At 43.6% G+C, this 17886-nt stretch overlaps 2 protein-coding genes across 2 annotated transcripts in view; both read right to left on the minus strand.

The window, feature by feature from the left end:
- Window positions 1–1680: 1680 nt before the first annotated feature.
- On the minus strand, window positions 1681–3964 carry LOC128302440 (eEF1A lysine and N-terminal methyltransferase homolog). Its single transcript, XM_053039262.1, has 2 exons — window positions 3578–3964; window positions 1681–3517 (listed from the first exon to the last, which is right to left on the minus strand). Exons 1-2 carry the CDS (start codon window positions 3790–3792, stop codon window positions 1690–1692), a joined length of 2043 nt encoding a protein of 680 aa, XP_052895222.1. The 5' UTR covers window positions 3793–3964; the 3' UTR covers window positions 1681–1689.
- Window positions 3965–4555: 591 nt separating this feature from the next.
- LOC128303468 (uncharacterized) overlaps window positions 4556–17886 on the minus strand; it is a 44497-nt gene continuing 31166 nt past the window's right edge. The window contains exons 2-3 of the mRNA XM_053040435.1: window positions 8895–12807; window positions 4556–8858 (exon numbers count right to left, since the gene is read on the minus strand). Of these exons, the coding sequence (XP_052896395.1) occupies window positions 7967–8858; window positions 8895–12807 (4805 nt within the window). The 3' untranslated portion in view covers window positions 4556–7966. The remainder of the gene's footprint in view (window positions 8859–8894; window positions 12808–17886) is intronic.

Raw genomic sequence — 17886 nt, forward strand, 5'->3', positions numbered from 1 at the left:
GCCCTTGAAATGAGACAAAGCGAAAAGGGCTATCATCATAATTTTTGTCCAAAAGGGGCAAAAGCCCAAAAGGGCTATCATTATCACTATTTATAACTAAATTTTAAATATAACTAAGACAGATCACGATCATGTGAGGTATACAATGTTAAGGATAAAAAATCATCAATTCTTTAGTGGTGTTATTAGCCAATAAAATTTGTATTCCTTTACTAGTATTATTAAAAACGTAAAGATAATAAAATAGTTAGCTGATAAAGGATTGTAGTAACCACCCCGAAAATCGGTTCATTTGTATGGAATTTCACATCTGCCGACGAGGAGTTTGAGAGTCACCAATTGCACCAATGCTGCGTTTCATGTAACAAGAGACCATCCAAATCTGGAGGTGATATTTAACCGGATGATCATCCACTACAGGGTGGTTGGAAACCAATGTTAACACGAATTCAAAAATTTGCATTATGATTATGTGTGGATTTTAAGTGAGAATTTAGCGAAATTAACTGAAACTAATGATATTATTTGTAGCATGTTTGTAAACTATCATGCGGTTGAAAATCGATGCCGATAAATCGATTAATTAATGCTGATAATGTCTGTGATCCTATTCGTGTGGTTTTATTCAAATATTAAGATTATTCACTGTTTTGAAAATTGTCTCAACAATGAATGGTCTGGAAAATCGTGAAAAAGAAGATTTGTTATTTTTTAACATATTTTTTGTTTTATTTTTATAACTAAACATTAAATATAAGTATGAAAGATCACGGTCATGTGGGGTCTACATTGTTGAGGATAAAAAACCATCCACTCTTTAGTGGTGTTGTTGGCCAATAAAACTTGTATTCCTTCACTAGTATTATTAAAAACGTAGAGATAATAGAATAGTTAGCTCATAACTGATTGTATTAACCACCCTGCAACAGTTCTGCCATAACGGTACTTCTCCTGTATGCTATTATCGTGTGCGTGCTTATCAGTACATGGAGAACCTCATGGAACGAATGCGTGTCATCTATCTCACTTGCACTAGCGATCGCTCTCACGGATTTGATAGTATGCGGTGGTGTTAACCAATGTATTAGAAGATCGGAACAGCTATACGCACCAGTGTGCGGGGGAATTGATGTCATTTCCTAAAAAACATGTTCTCTTGGTATCCGAAATCGAAAATCGGTTCGTTTGAATGGAAGGAATTTCGCATCTGCCGACGGGGACTTTGAGAGTCACGCGTACACCAATTGAACCAATGCTGCTGCATTTCATGTAACATGTAATGTTTCATGATCATCCACTACAGAGTGGTTGGAAACCAATGTTAGCACGATTTCAAAAATTTGCATTATATTTTTGTGTGAATTCTAAGTGAGAATTTAGCGAAATTAAGTGCAACTAATGATATTATTTGTAGCATGTTTGTAAACTATCATGTGGTGGAAAATCGATGCCGATAAATCGATTAATAAATGCTGATAATGTCTGTGGTTCTATTCGCCTACCGCCTACCGTTTGATTCGCCGCTGCAATAGTCATAGGGTCTATCTGGCCAAAAGTAGTCCGGTATCGAAGAACACGCTGCCTTGTTGTGGCACATATATTTTTTAAAACTATTTCGGAAACATTCTCATCTCCTCCAGTATAAGAAAAGATATTAAAACCATTGTTTATAACAATCTTTTTTTGCACCTATATTTTAAGGGCAGTGATAAAGTCACTTAAATCGACCAGTTCCTGCTCGTGCGTTAACTTTTCCTTCCGGGCCTGTTTGTTTACATCGTCAGCTGCTGTGCGCAGCAGCTCTTGCCAGTTGGACACCTCCTTAAGCCGTCCATTGTCGGTACAGTAGAAAATTTCATTCACATCCTCCTCGAGCTGATACGAAAGAACGTAACGGAACGTTTGCTTCAGCGATTCAACCGTCGTTTCCCGCAGACTCTCGTTGCGACACACAAGATTCAACACGAAAAGTCCCGTTTCGCCGATTAGCTTGCGTACGTTGGACAGCACAGCGCGCTCGAGAAAGGCAGCCGGTGGACAGCTCATACCAACAGTTGGATCTTTACTGTCGACATCAAACAGTAGGGCGGAATATTGCGCATTGCGGGCTGCTTCATCGGCTAAAAATTGGATACCATCGGCAATAACGACCCGTAGACGTTGGTCGAGCGTTAGGCCGAAATACTTCACCGCAATCTGTTCTATTTCAGGATCGATTTCAATTGCCGTAATTGTAGTCTTTTTTAAACATTCGCGGATGAACGTACAGAGCCCTCCGCCACCTAATCCAACCACGGCCACCGGACAGTTGTTGCTTGAGCTAGCGGTGGTCATGTTTGCGGCTAGCTGTACGCCCACTGTCATGAATAGATGATGTTGACAGGCAAGGTACCCCGGATCAATCACCTTCTGTGCCGCTCGGTTCCCGCGTACGCGGGCCATTTTAAGCGCCGCTTCCGACTGTACGACGGACTGGTTGGCGAGGAAAACTAGCCGTCTGAACAGACGGCCATTTTCACCGGCAATTTCCTCCACGACATACTCGCCGGACAGTTCACTAAGGCCGGAGTGGATCGTTTCACGGCGGCCTACCTCGGCACCGATAGAAAGATAGGGTATCGAAGCACCCTGCAGGCCATTCGGTGCGAGTGATTTTACGCTTTCCGCTAGTTCCGTCTTAACCGTATCCAGATCGTCATACACGTGGCCACGGTGTAGTGTTACTATCGCTAAACGATCGAACTTTGCCGATTCTTGTAATTTTCTACGACCGGCCGGTGTTGCAAAGAGCCATTCCGTTTCCCGTCCCTGGGGAACTATGAATGCCGCGTACTTCCCGTTGCCCCGTTTCGGTGCCTGATCCAGCACATGGATTGTGTAGCGAGGCCGCTGCTTTTCGGATGGTGCAAACAGATCCAGTGAAACTTCCGCCATACCAGCTATGCTACCACGCGCAAGCCCATTACAAACCATGGCCGCCTTCTGAGCGGTAGCTACGGCCGCCAACAGCTCTTCAGGACGCTGCACTCGCTCGATGTGACTGCCGGCCAGGCCGAGCTCGAGGATACGCATCGGGATATTTTTCAACTTTGTCGCCACAATGGCAAACACAACTAGCGATGAACCGTCCCCATTGGAGGATTCATCTTTGCATTGCCCTTTGCCGGCTTCCGGACACCGCACAATTCGTAACATAAAGTGAGAGGCCGGAAAATGATCTACCACCTTTCGAAGGATGTGTTCCTGGAGCAGCGATATGCAAATGTACCGACCAGCCGCACGAAGGACACGACCAATTTCGTTAAAGTATTTCTGCACTAAGGTAACCACAGCAGTTGACTCATCAGTAAATAGTGCATCGAGGGTACCCTTATCCAGCACGACGGAGAACGACTCATCGGGGAAGGACATGGCGGTAGCGTCCATCTGGTTCCAGGTCATTTCGGGACGTGTGGAACGGTTTGCTTCCTGCATCTGTTTGATAACCACAGGCGAAATGTCGATGTTGGTGATTTTTCTGCAGATATAAGTACGAATAATGTAACTGCGATTGAAGTAAAAGAACGGAAAAACTCACTTGAACCCCACATCGTACAGGTCCATGCTTAGCTTCGAGTTACCGCAACCGACCACGAGTACTTCATCCTTGGGTTTAATATACTGATGCAGCTGATCGCATAGCTCCGGATATTCGCCATACCACTCGAACGCCTGCTTTCCACGCTTGCGGAAAAAGTTGTTCCAATACTCGGTTGACCCAAAGTCGGCTGTCGATTTTGGTAGCAAATTCATAGTGGTGTTGCGAGAAATCTAGCTTCGACCTAAATTGTCTGCTTTTCTACGAAAATGTCTTGCGCGTATGTTTCACACCTGCCCTTTAGCTATATACAATCAAACACTGCATTTTGAGCTAGAATTAAATGTGAATAACACGTGCTTTTATGCAAATTTTAGCATGTTTATGATTTTGGTCGGTTTTGGAAGTGATGGAAAATGTTTGTTATGATAGCTGTCATGGATCAGGGTAAATGTTTATGATGCACGGTTCAATACTCAACATTTCATTCGGGTGGCTGCACACTGGGGGTTTGTCATACTCAGAGAAGGTCATTTTTGTTTATAATTCTACAAATAAAAAGTCATTTTGGCCCAGATAATGGACGAAATCTACAATAGAATATCTGTAATGTATTTGTGTTAAAAAAGACACAACGAAATTCGAGTTGTGAGAATCCTTTGCTTATGACTCACAACTGGGTTGAGTATTGGCTGCGTGAGCCTGCAGGTATGCAATTTATTTTTGAAACATTTTGGTGACAGCATTATGTATAACGGAATAAGTTTATTCTTGTTGGTATGCAGTCGCCCTACACAACTATTTTCGTCGGGAAATCATCAGCTCTAAAGTAAAAATCATTGTTTTTCCAAATTGCATATTGCTATGCGTACACAATGACGCTAACGATCTGCGTAACCCACGTACACAAGATGGAACAAACCTGAATTTACAAATACGTTTCTTTCCTTATAACATCAATTAACAACAACAAAAGTGTGGTTTAAATCACTTGAAAATAAAAAAAATATTTTATTTCGTGTAAAAAATCATCTTTGCATGTGCGCCTCCATCAGTTTCACCACGTGGGGTGGTCTGTCCTACTGCTATATACTGGCCTTCGTAAAGGGTTTCAAAATGGTTGCTCACCATGGTTTGGTGCCGAGGTTTGTTTTTGGGCATCGTGTTTTTAGTGCATGGATTGTTACTTGTTTTTTATGTTTTTTTTCTTTTATAGTTTTCTTGCTCAAGTCTCACGTTAATACTCTAAAAGTGGTCACCAAATGCGCTAGTTGGTTGTTTTGAAAATTTCTGCTTTCACTTTTTCTATCTTTCTCTCTCTCTCTCTGTTCTTCTTCTTTCTCGTTACTTTTATCTCTCTTTACTGCCTCTTTCCACTCTTTCAACTTCGTGCCCAGTGAGAAACCGAACACACAAACATATATGATCTTAACAAAGGTGTAGGTTTAACAACTTACATTTCTGGAATACTTTTTCTGTTTTGCCTTTTGCATTACGGGTTTGTTTGAAATTGGCATACATCTGTCTACATCATCTTGCTAGTTTCGTTTTAGTTAAATATCTTCTTTGCTGCGTCCTGTTCTTTATCTTACTCAGTTACCTTTATTGGCCATTTGGTTTTATTTTCAACATTGATTGTGGTGTGTTAAAGTACTGCTGCTGTTTCCTACCCTTCTCGTCTTTTACGGACCATTCGGATTGGTTTTATTCTTGGCATCATTTTTGTTTTAAATACAGTTACGATTTTCTCTTTGATTGTTTGCGATTTTACTGTTGTGCCAGACATATTATCATCAGTTCACACAATATATATGCTTACGTCTTGCGAACTTGTGGTGAATTACTTATTACTTTGCGTTTTTTGCTGTTAATAACTTTCAGAACGTGTACCAAATTATTACCGTGTTACCTATTCATTATTAGACTTAATGTTGGAACCGTGTATCAAAATGTTGCCGAAATTTGTGTATTTTTTGCGTAATGATACGATTTTTACGATACGATTTTTACTTATGCTTACTTTTATAAAATTATACCGTCTTCAAGTACATAGGAACGCAAGAGATGATGCAATTCATGCTAAGTAAAATTGAGCATGGTTGTGCTTTTATGTATTCCTAGCATGAATTCTATTATAATTTAAATTATACGCAAGTGTCGGTCGTATCGATCAGAGAACATACTTGTATGGCTTCGCGTAAATTTTTTCTGTTAAAAATCGTTTAGAACCTCAGTCTAGTACCGTAATGAGTAATGACTAGACTATCAATAATACAAAATGAAGAAAAACTTCCAAACATCATCTGATGAAGGTCCTTGATCGATCCCTCTACATGACAGTTGTATTTTTCAAACTCAAAACGTAGTTTGTCTCGTGGAAAACATAGATGTATGATTTTCCACGAGGGAATTCCAGCACGCTTACTGGTAAGAACTGTCGGTACTATTGTTTTTTTTGTTGTGGTTTGCGGTGCCTTCGGTTATTGAAAGAATTAAAAGTACCGACAAAGATCGCACTTTTTGTATTCTTCCAACTCAACCGATTGGCAAGGTTGTAGTTCTGTACGGATCCATTCTATTGTTATTGTAGTTGTACCATTTGATACTGCTTATGTTATATCTGCTTTAGTTTCTTTTAATCGGAATTGTTGTAGTTCAGAACATCACCGTGTACTTTTGAGCCAGCACTTGTTGACCATACTAGCTACCGAACTGTCATCTGCCGTTGCGGTTTTATATGTTAAGTGGGATTTGATACATTAATTACGCTTTGTTATCCTGGGTTTGTGCTATATGCAGGACACTGTTACTATTTACTATACGTGAATTTGTAAAAATGTAGAGACATTGGTTATTGCATGGATGCGGAAAACGGAATCTTGTATTTATACGCACTGTAACTGATTCGGTGTGGTATTATTGTGACTTTTTTTACATTAATTGCAAGCTGTTTGAAGCCAACCTGCAGAAAAAAGCTGCTAAAGAAGTTGTTATTAAGCTGCCAGAAGGTAATTATGTTACGCAGATTGCATACGCTGTGGGCGTTAAACGAAAGTTTGTCACAGTACGCGTGAAGGTATGCTATCTGCATAACAAAATGATCTTTTTCCAAATGGCTTAGTGCCTCGGTCAACTTCTTCCAAGCAACTTTATTAACAGATCTAGCTAGTAGATAAGTAATCCGGTTCTATTGATGCCACCATCGGACAAATGGTAACCATACCCATTTAGCAAAAAACGGGAAGGTAGAATGGAACAGGTCATCGGTTTGTGCTGCGATTTTGACTGGCGATTTTCAAACACGAAGTCCTTTCATTTGTGCCTATAAGGATGTTGGCCTGTTTGGTGTTGGTTTGTGTGTGCGTGTGCGGCTTCGTTCTTATTGGGAAGATGTTCTATTGCATACTGGCGAGTAGTTTGTGGATTGTTTGCTTAAAATCTATTGCGCTTGTGGAATCGAACGGCAGACGATAGTCAGTAGCCATGTTGGCGACGGTTGGCATCGGTTAACTCGCCTGGAAAAGGGTGGGCTCGATCGTACACGATAATGGTTGCATTTATGTGAGTTGATTCCCAAGAGCAAGGGAGTTGCTGTTTGGGATTATAGTGAGTATGGTTTTAATCGGGTGCAATAGTGATTCTGTTACCGGCTGTCGACCAACGTTACGCGCCTTCACTCATGCGTTGCATGTTAACCGTGGGTTGAAAACGATTGTTTGACACAAGTAAGTAAACGATTGCTGATGACGAATGAATGGTACAAACGGTGTTGTCGCATTGGCTGTTTGTTACATTTAGCTAGAGAGTTTGTCGTGCATTTAACTGGACCGCATTATTGCCGTTCGATACACGTACGTTACACATATGCACGTTTAAATATGTAATATTTGCTTAGAATGCTTAGCTGCCTCCCATATAGACAATACAATTTTTACTATCTTCACAAGCACGTTTCAGTGCTCCTCACGGTCGCAAGTGTGTAAACACAGGACGAAGGAAACAAAATGGCGGAAAGAACGTTTGTTGTAAGTTTAAGCAGTTAATTTTAGCGATACGATCGCAAGTTGGCGATCGTACCCACTGAATGGTTACTTCTTCTCGATGGCGATTTGTTACGAAGAGTCTCACAATACAGACGCGGCAAACTTGCAACAGGCTTTCTTTCGCGTGATTGCCACTAGCTAGTAGAGTTAGTAATTTCTATACACAATGCCTCGCAAAGCGCATCTCGATCAGGTGTAGATCGTACAAAAACAAATAATTGCACCTTCATTAGGGTATTTCTTGTACACACATTTTCCTATTCGTCTTCCAGCATTCCACCGGTGGATGAGATAGTTCACAGACGGAAGTAGAAACAAACTGTACAACTTTAAATAACATATACATTTACTTGCGCAGCAGCACATCGATGGCACGCTTCCCGTTCACGTTCCGTCGCTCGTTGTCGATGCGCTTTTGGAGCAAATTGTAGATATCGACGTACTGGAATTCCGCCGCCAGATGGAGCGCTGTGTTGCCGCGCACGTCAACGTGATTTAGTGGCAGGTTGGGAAGCTTCAGTATCTCACGCACGACAGCAACATGGCGCGAAAACACGGCATAGTGTAGCGGAGAGCGTTGCTCGTGATCGAAGAGATCTTGATCGAGCGATAAAACTCCGGCCCGTAGGATGGATTGCACGATGCACAGGTTCCGGTTGCAGATAGCCGTGTGCAGAATGGATTGCCCATTGGCGGAGGGTATGGTAGCGTTGGCACCGTGTCCGAGCAGGTACCCGAAGATAGCTTCATGCCCTGTTTGCGCACTGATGTGAAGCGCCGTAAAGCCTTCCTTGTTCTGTGCGTCCAAACTGACCCCTCCTACCCGGTGGAGCTTCACGCAGTATTGCACTATATCGAGTGCCCCGCGCAATACGGCCAAGTGAAGGACGGAATTCTTCGTGTCGGCTTCCACCGCATCGAGAAAGTGTACCAGCGCGGGAAAGTTGTTAACGAAGTACTGCAACGCATCCAGCCGATTGTTCATGACGGCGATCGAGAGCACATTGTGGCCGAATTGATTGCAGTGCTCCACGTCTGCACCATGTCGAACCAAGATGTCTAGCGTTGCGAGTGGTGCCCTCGAGAGGGCGTGAAACAGAGCGGTAGAACCGATTGTATCCTTCGTGTTAACATCGAACAGAGCACTCTCCAGGAGGTACTCCAATATCCGGTTGTAACCTTCGCGAGCAGCACAGAAGAACAGCTGAAGGGGATGTTGATGTTGGGGTGGATGTTGTCTGGAACTCCGGTGTGTTGGTGATAAGGCTATCAACGTTTTACCGATCGTATCGATCGATGCTCCCATCTCTAGCAATAGATTAGCAATGTCGATTGATTGCTTTCTGATCGCAATCGCTAGCACAGTGTTGAGATCTTCTCTATTGGTTGGTTGCGTGTTGAAAGTGTCGTGTTTGAGTAACGTCTCCACAATGGATATACTGCGATTGCTAACCGCTAGCAGAAGTGGTGTCCATCCTTCCTCATTGGAAAGCATCGGATTTGCGCCATGTTTGAGAAGAGCCTTCACACGCTGCGGTTCGTTGCAAAGGCAGGCCAAATGGAGTGGAGTTGTGCGGTACCGAGGACTAGCCACATCTACCTCGTAAAACTGGAGTAGCTGCTGTATCGTACACTCTTCCCTTGCATGATGCAAAGGCGTAAAGCTATCACTACACACATCGGCGGGTGAAAGACAGTACTCAAACGGTTTGGTCACAAACAACAGCTCGTTCACAATGCTCTGATTTCGTAACCGTTCCGGTAGCGATATACTTTCCACCTTTTGTCCACTGTGCAGTAACATCCGAGATATCTTCCGATGTTCACTTGCGATCGCTAGTTCTAACGGGCTTTTCCCCAGCGAGTTCCTTACACCTGAACTGGCACCGTGTCGTAGAAGTAACCGTACCGTTTTCACACATCCACACTCAACAGCAAAATGCAGCGCACTGTTCCCGTTTACGTCGCGCAATAGAACGTTGGCACCGTGCTGAAGAAGTACCTGCGTCACATCGGGGTACCCCTTGCGAGCGGCAATCTGTAACGGCGTAAGACCCTGTCCGGACACTTCCTTCCGATTCACGTTACTTTTCACCTTCCGGTCACTTTCAACCAGAAACCGTAACACGTTTAGGCGTCGAAAGGTGACGGCTTTTGTGTAGATACTCGCGTACTTCACGGCCTCATTGGCAAGCATGAACTCAACGATCTCCTCATTGCTATCGTCGCAGTACTGTAGGAACAGGTCGACACAGGCACCGGCTATTTTGGCACTAAGCAACTCGTTATTCTTGAGAAACACAATCGCGTCCTGATCGTTGTTGAGAAAGATCCACGAATATTGGCTGTACCCGTGCTCTCCGTTAGTGTACCAACGGGCTCCCGCATTCGTCAGGGCCTTGACCATCTCCACGTTGCTCAGCTTGCAGGCCACATCGAGCGGTGTTTGACCACATTCGTCGCGCTGGTTAAGGTCATGGCACTGATCCAGCAGCAAGTTAAGTAGCTCTACATTGCCGGAAAGCACCGCGTAGTGCAGTATCTCCGCATTACTCTCCGCGTTCACGTTATAGTCCGGGTGTGTTTCAAGAAAGCTAGCAAACAACCGATCAAAGTTGAACACCATTGGAATGGCATCGATCTGTCCATACCCGAAATCGGCCACAATCTTCGACAGGATATCCTCATCGTTGCTAAGCATTGCCAAGCTGTAGCAGAACTCAACACGGGACCGAACATCCGCCAGAATGTCGTACAGTGGACGTCCGCACGATATCGCACTTACGCTTTCCATTAGGTAGGACAGCGGTTTGAGAAACTCGTCCATCTTACCAAAGTCCAGCAGGTGTCCCAGCAGCATGCAACTCTGGTGCTGTACCAGGTGATCGACTATACCGTGGTTGAGATGATTTCGGCCGAGCAGATACGCTTCCTTCCGAATTGTGTCCCGAATCTCGCTACAGTTTCGATACCGGAAACCGCCGAGTATACTTTCCTGGTGCTTGAGCAGCGCGAGTTTCTCCGCAAAATCCCAACCGTGCCGATCGTAGATCTCCGAAATAATGTTCTTCGACAGCTTGATAATGCTGAGCGCATTGAGCAGGATCGTTTTCGGTCCCGTGTTTGGTATCAGTATCTCGTACGTGATGTGACCGTGTGCGAGGTAGTTGCGCAAATTTCGCCCCGTCAGCACTGGTAAATAATTGCAGAGACTCTCCCGGTTGTCGACTAACTTCGCCGACAGTGCGCTTGTGGCTTCCAGCATCAGCATTTCGAATGCAATTTCATCCACCCGCTCGAATGGTTTCATGTTCATGTTTTGGTCAAGGAATAGCTTCTGCAGCTGGGCTACTTTTTCCTCCGTCTCACGTTCCTCATCACGGCGCAGGTCAGCGAGCAGGTTAGCACTGTATAGGACACGGTGTCGTCGCAGGAGCTGTCGGAGCAGATCGTAGCGCTTTTCGGGATGGTCTTGAAGTTTGCAAAAGTTGGGATCTTTGATGAGGTATGAAAGTTGTTGACCGGTTGCTTCTTCGAGACGTTTTAAAAGTAGCGAATTATCACCACCTGCAAGATGCACTGTCTGAGGTCCACAAGAAGCACACGACCGTTGGTAAAGCTTCCTGTCAATGGCGTACAAAACGCGACATACTAACAGAGCTACCCTTCGCTCCAGTTCGCACCGATGCCGCAGCTCTGGGAGATCATCGTAAAAGTATGTGAGAAGAGCACTGCGAAGGCCTACCAAAAACTGGACATCAATGCTACGTTGGGATGTTTCTAACACTTTTAGATGGGACCGGAAGATATGACGCATTTTCTCGTAGCTGTGGTTCGATTTGATCTTCGATATGAGACCTTCCACCATGAGCATCGTGTTGCTGAAGTGTTGATGGAGCGTCTTATAACTGTGAATTTCCTGGGTGATTTTCGTTCGTATCCGCCGAATATGATCGTTCGAGGGAACTCCCGCACCGTGATATTCTTCCTCGATCGCATCCACCAAAACACCGAGCTCAAGCAACGTGAATGGAGCACATTCTAGCTCCTCCAGATGTTCTACCGGATTGTGACGAAAAAGGTAAGCGTAATAGGACTTAATCTCCTCCAGACTTTTACTGTCGTACAACCGATTGACTAGCGTCTTGATGGCCAGTATATGCAGGAGGTTCCGTGCATACTGGAACAAATGGCGCAAAATTTTGAGATTGCGATGCAATTCCTCACAGCCCGGCGAGTCATCGTTGATGTGAAGATGGTCCCGTCGATCATCCTCATGCGGACAACTAGCGGTTAGAATAGCCAACAAATCACTACCCCGTCGGTAGTGCGAGAGATAGTCACGAACCCGAGCGTCACCAAGTATTCGTTGCGGTGTGAGCACATTAACGAAACATTCTTGATGTCGTGTAAGAATGGGTGTGTCACGTCCGTGTCGGATGCTTTCACAAACCACCTGCACCACACGCTTCATTGCTAGTGTTTTAATTTCCCGATCGCACGACCAGTCCAGCTCCGATACGGAGTCGATGTACCCGAGTGCCCGATTAATGGCGTGCAGTTCCAGCATGCGCCGATAGCACTTTGACATCTTACGGAACACTTTACGATTTTTGTCCGACACTTTTGGGAGGCTGGTACGCATATAATACCGATAACTAATCGCATCCGTTTCGGTGCGTCGACGGATCTCCTCCGGTAGTAGCTGGTCGCGCTCAATTTTGCGCTGCTGCGTGAGCAGGTTCTGTTCGGTAAGGTCCCAGGGAGGCTGTTCGCCATCGGCAATGCAGCCCTGGGGTTCCTGCGCTCGTTGCCGTTCTAGCCACAGTTCGTGTAACCGGGCTCGATAGTTGGGCCGATCACCGTCGCACGTGCCGCCAGTGACAACGTAATGGCAGAACATAAGCTCCCGGTTTCTCTCGTTTGTCCAGCGGAACTTAAGGCAAGCTTTTGGGAATTTTGGACACACCAAACTAAGGCTCGAAGGGCTGGTTCCGTCGGAGGTACTGCTTTCTTCTGGCGAGGTGGATGTGACGGATGTTTTGCGCGCGGCGTTACCTGGTAGGGCGAGAATTTTCTTCAGTTCGTTTGCAACGGCTCCAAGGTAGAGTAGGAGTTTGCGTTTGTCGATCAGCATTTTGTACATGTCATATCGGGGAGGATTTTTCCAGATGTGTAGAAAAATGCCTGTAAAGATCGAAAAAAGAAATCCTAATCAGTATTGGTTTATGCAACAATATGATTGTTGAAAGATAATTTTCAAATTTAGCAATTCTTTAGTAAACCACCAAAGATAGGACACTCCTGGAAGACTACTGTTATTTATTTCTTCGTAAAAACGATTCTTAACTTCTAGGCGCCGTAACATATCCGTGTACTTTAAAATTTGCAATTAAAGAAGGATAATGTACCTCAAGCTATGCAATTTGTATGATAGAATATCGTTATTATGGCTTAGTAAGTGTTTTTTTAGTGAATAGACACTGTTTTTTTACTATGTTTATGTTAAACCAATGAGTAAAACATAATTTTAAGTGGGAAAATGATCAAAACAAATTATTTTACTAATTGTGGAAAATTTTAAACTTGACTTAATTATTCATTTTCATAAATATTCTCCATTAAACATGTCTATTAATAATGGTTGATCATTTTTTTTAAACCACTAGAAATTTCGTTACAATCCCTAGCATACAATTATTTTCTATTTCAACGACAAAGTATCGATAATCCTTTCAGGAGTTCCCCATGAGAATCGGGTCCTGTCAACAGTTCGAAACGAACCGGCTCCTAAGGCTTTCGTAAAACGGTTCACCGTGTTATCGTCTGTTTACAAACAAAGTCTCCACTACCACCAATTACCACGCTTCTCCAGGTATCCACCGCCCCACCGGTAGGATACGAAACAGTACCAAGGTCCTCTGTAGCACATCACCAATGAAGGCGTACGTCCGATTTGGGTGGTGTGTGAGCGTACTGTCTGTACGGTCTTGTGTATGACTCGTACCGACCAGCTGGTTTCATTCACCAAAACTCGTCCCAAAACCCCAATGGATGGGGAAAGTTTACCGTGTTAAAGAATCTTCTCTCCAATTCGATTGGAAAAACGGGGTTGGGGTACAGCAGATGCAAACAAGTTCCGGTCGCACTTGTCTTACCGGGGTTAGTCTGTCAAGGTACGAAAAGAAGTTCCTATCGTGGCAAAAGAAATGGATTCGATGCGCACATCTCGAAGGGCCGGTTGTCCCTTGTGGTAGAACGGTACGAGATATGCATATTCCGGTGAGTGTGTGTGTATAGGACCGATCCTTCCTATGGAGCTGGGCAAGTATTGGGAAAACTATTTTAGCAATTCATTTTCCTCACCCTCTGCGATTACGGTCCGTTCCTTCTGCTGCTCTTGGCAACAACGGCGTAAAGAATGGTGTTTGAAAGAAAAGATCAGGTTGGATAAGCTGCTTTAGATACTTCTATCCTCTTCCTTTTTCCTCTCGTCCAAGATATCCAACTAGACGAAAGGAAAAAGGATTGCAAAAATGGGGGGAAAGAAAAAAAATAATACAGGCTGACCCCTTTTCCCAGCAGGCCCAACAGGATAGAAAATAATTTAAAATTTTACCGATTAAAACTCCTCTTCGCTTCGGGGCGAAAGAGTTTACCTTTTAGCCATCATCAACATCATCATGGCCATCACCGGTAGACTTTTAGCTTCGAAGAATCGAGAGTCGGAGAGGGCGTTGCATGGATGGGATGGGCTCGCCATCAGTAGCCTTTCCAATACTCGACGTAAATTGTTCGAGATTGTATTTTCCATTCCGTTGTTTTTTTGTTGCTCCAGAAGCTGTGGAGCAGTATGGGGACGTTAAGCCAGCACTTTTTCCAGGAAAAGCGATGAAAGGTAGAAAGGAGCAGGAACGGTACACTTTTAATATTGTGCACTTTGAGTGCCGTTTTTTGTTGCGCTTTCAAGATTTGTTCCCATTTTTGCACCCGATGGTTCTTCTAGATCGTTCTTCCTTTCTGTGCAGAATCTTCATTTTCTGGCAAGTTTTGAATTTTTGCTTCGTGCTCTGTATGTTTGTTGGACCCTCTTCTCGTCCCGTTCACCTTTACCTTGATGTGGACATTCTTTTGTTTTTGCCAGCTTTCTCTCACTGTCTTGGCAAACATGCAGCAAATAAATTTCCCAAACTCCGGTATGTTTCGCCCAAGAAACGGTTCTTGATCGTGCTGTGGCAGCTGGACGGTGGTCTGCTGCGAGGGAAGGATTTGAAGCAAAAAGTCAAGAACTGTGCAACCGGCCACAAAGCATTCGAAAGAAAGCGAGCAACGCACTAGCCAAAGGAGTGGTTTTACAAAGTTTGTTTTTTAAAAGTTTTGTAGCGTCCTGTGTATTTTTTGCTGTTGTTGTTGGTTCGGGGTGTGATTATCTTGCTGGAGGCGCCCGTGGCTTGGTAAGCTTGCGCCATTGGTGAGGGTTTTTTTGGGTTTTGTTTCGTTTACTTGGCGTGGTGCACACAGGACATTCGTACGATGGATTAAAACTGGTAAAAACATTGCAGAGATTTGGCTGGCTTTTTTTAGTGTTTGATTGAAAAACGAGGTAACAGAATGTTTGCCAAGGATTTTCTTTATCCATAGATTTTTTTTTTATTTTTGTTCACTGAAAGAGTGTTTGCCATTGTTATTTGCTTTCTTTGCGCTAGGCTAAAGTACGCACTAGGTTAGGGATTAGAGATTATTGATCTGTTTTGAGAATTTTTGTAGTGCCGATAAATTAACATTCGGTGTAAATGTTTCCTAGTTTGTGTGTTACGTTCTTGCGTCTGCAATAGTGCTATTTTTGTATAAAATAATTTGAAACTTCCGATGAAAAGTGAAGAATTTTCGTCTAGTTTTACTAACTTTATTGGAAAAGAACTTAACTCTCTACTAACAATCTTTTATTGTAATGATATTTGTATACTTTACGTCGCTTATAGATACAAACAGAGTATGGATACTCTATGATTAAAGTCTTAAAGGTAAGTTTAAGATGATATTATTAATACAATCAAACAGTTATTGAGCAATACCTTTTTCATAAAAATTTGTCAATTCTTCAATTATATTAGATGCGTGACGATCCTTCTGCGATCATTAATCATTTCTAATCATGTCATTTTCTAATAAAATGGTTGGATAGAACAATGTTGCCCAGCCCGAACCAAAAACGTCATTACACGCCATTTTGAACCTCCACCCATACGAATGTTTCCGGTGTGATGCTATCCCGGGTACATATCAAAAATGATACTTTTCACCATTCAATCGTTCAACCGAACTGGTAGTTCCCGGAAACACCAGGAAAATTGTTAGAGGGGAGGAAAAAATTGACAAATCATCAAACACATAATCGGATCGGGAAAACCACTCCCTCGGCACAGTCAAGCGAAGGGAGCTTTGGTGCCGTGCACACTCGTGCACATATATTTCTGCTCCACCATTGCGCGACCCAGGATGCGAGACGGTGTTTAAATGTTACGGTTGATTTTTCCCAACATTTCCACTGCACGGTGTCTGTAGTACATAGTGCATTTCACCACTACTGCACGGCGTTTCGATTGGTTTATTATTGAGGGTACCATCTTTTCGTGTTCTCTGTGTATGTGTTTTTTTTCTACGCCAAACTCCACTACTGCATCAGCGTTATTTTAAATGGTAAATGGGAAAAAGGCAAAAAAATAGATACCTCTAGTTCGAAGCGTGTTGGTGTGCGTATAGGTTGGAAAAATCCGCGTCAATATTGTTCGTTTGGTTTATGGAAATATTTTCCTCACCGTGGACCATCCTCCGCATGCTCCTCATTCACTGGCTCGTTTCGAGCGGAGAAAACAAAAAGGGGATTTATAACCCTTGTGTGGCATTCTTCACAGGCCATTGATTCTTCGCCCCTTATCTCTCTCTCTCTCCCGCTTAGGTTTTAGCGATCGTGGAGTGCAGCAGCGTACAAAGTGCGTGCACTCGGTGCATTCTGCTTCAATCCGCAAACACTATCATACGCCACCGACGGATAAAAAAAACGGAAACGAACGGACTCGATGGGGGCGGCTGTTGTTCAAAGGCCCACGCATACTGGTACGTATCGGTCCCCACATACACGCATGCGGAAAAAATGCACAATTCCCTAGCTGCTGAACGGTCCTGAACGAATGAAACCAAACCCACCGCACCACACGCACAAACGCACGCGGCCAACGGTCGCTGATTCGTCGGAATCGGGCTCAAAGCTGGGCCAGCCAAAGGACAGCACCCGAAAACGAGGGGATTGGGTTCGGTTGGGTGGTTGAAGCCATGAAAAGAACCTCGGGAAAAAATAGGATAGGCAAAAAAAACATTCTCCCTCACGCACACGGTCTTCGTGGCACATGGTGACGGTCAGGCGTAGGCTTCACGCGTACCGTGATTCGTGAGTACCGTACCCTTAATATTGCCGACAGCACGGTGGACAGTACGAGATAAAGATAGGCCTGCATCCAGCAGCCCCATTCACGATGGCACCAGCTATGAAAATAACGAAATGGAACGAACGCAAAGCAAAAAAAAAAAATGTACGCCCACTTTTCCCATCAGGAAGTGGGGATTTTTTTTAGTTGTTGGTTTGTTCACGGGCCTTTGTAGTCGTCCTTTGTGGACAAACGGTCTTGAACCCGGGGATGTTTTTGTTTTTCCACAGTTACTATCATTTATCTCTCTCATCACGCAGTACATCAGGATTGGAGTGACCATCGGTATTTTTTTTCAATGAAGTGTAAATTTTTTCATCTCAAAATCCCAAATATCGGTCCTGCGCGATGTGTGATTGGCGCTTGGTTTGGAGGTGTACTTGTTTTTTTTTAGCAACAACTTATGCGCAAAATTTTAATCCCCCATTGCTAAAAGGTGACTAAAGGGTAGAACACTTACTGGTAGTGTTAAGTGATTGGTCAAGATATTGTTTTTCGATTGTATAAAATGATTAACAAAAAATCTATATAATGCAAGTGTAGAATAATTACATGTAATGTTTCATTAGAACAAAGGCTGTTGATTCTATAAAGATATAAATCGACGCTTCATTCATGCAGCGTTTGAGTTAACATTGGACTGTTTTATTACATACATTTCTATAGTGTATATTATCTAATAAGCTATAGAGAATTCACGCTAATTAGAAAAAGAAAAATAAAATGATAAAGCACTCAACACATTGCTCCATAGTCCTCTCAACATGAGGAGACTGCTTAG

This window comes from Anopheles moucheti, chromosome 3, assembly GCF_943734755.1.
Source record: "Anopheles moucheti chromosome 3, idAnoMoucSN_F20_07, whole genome shotgun sequence".
Taxonomy (NCBI): Eukaryota; Metazoa; Arthropoda; class Insecta; order Diptera; family Culicidae; genus Anopheles; species Anopheles moucheti.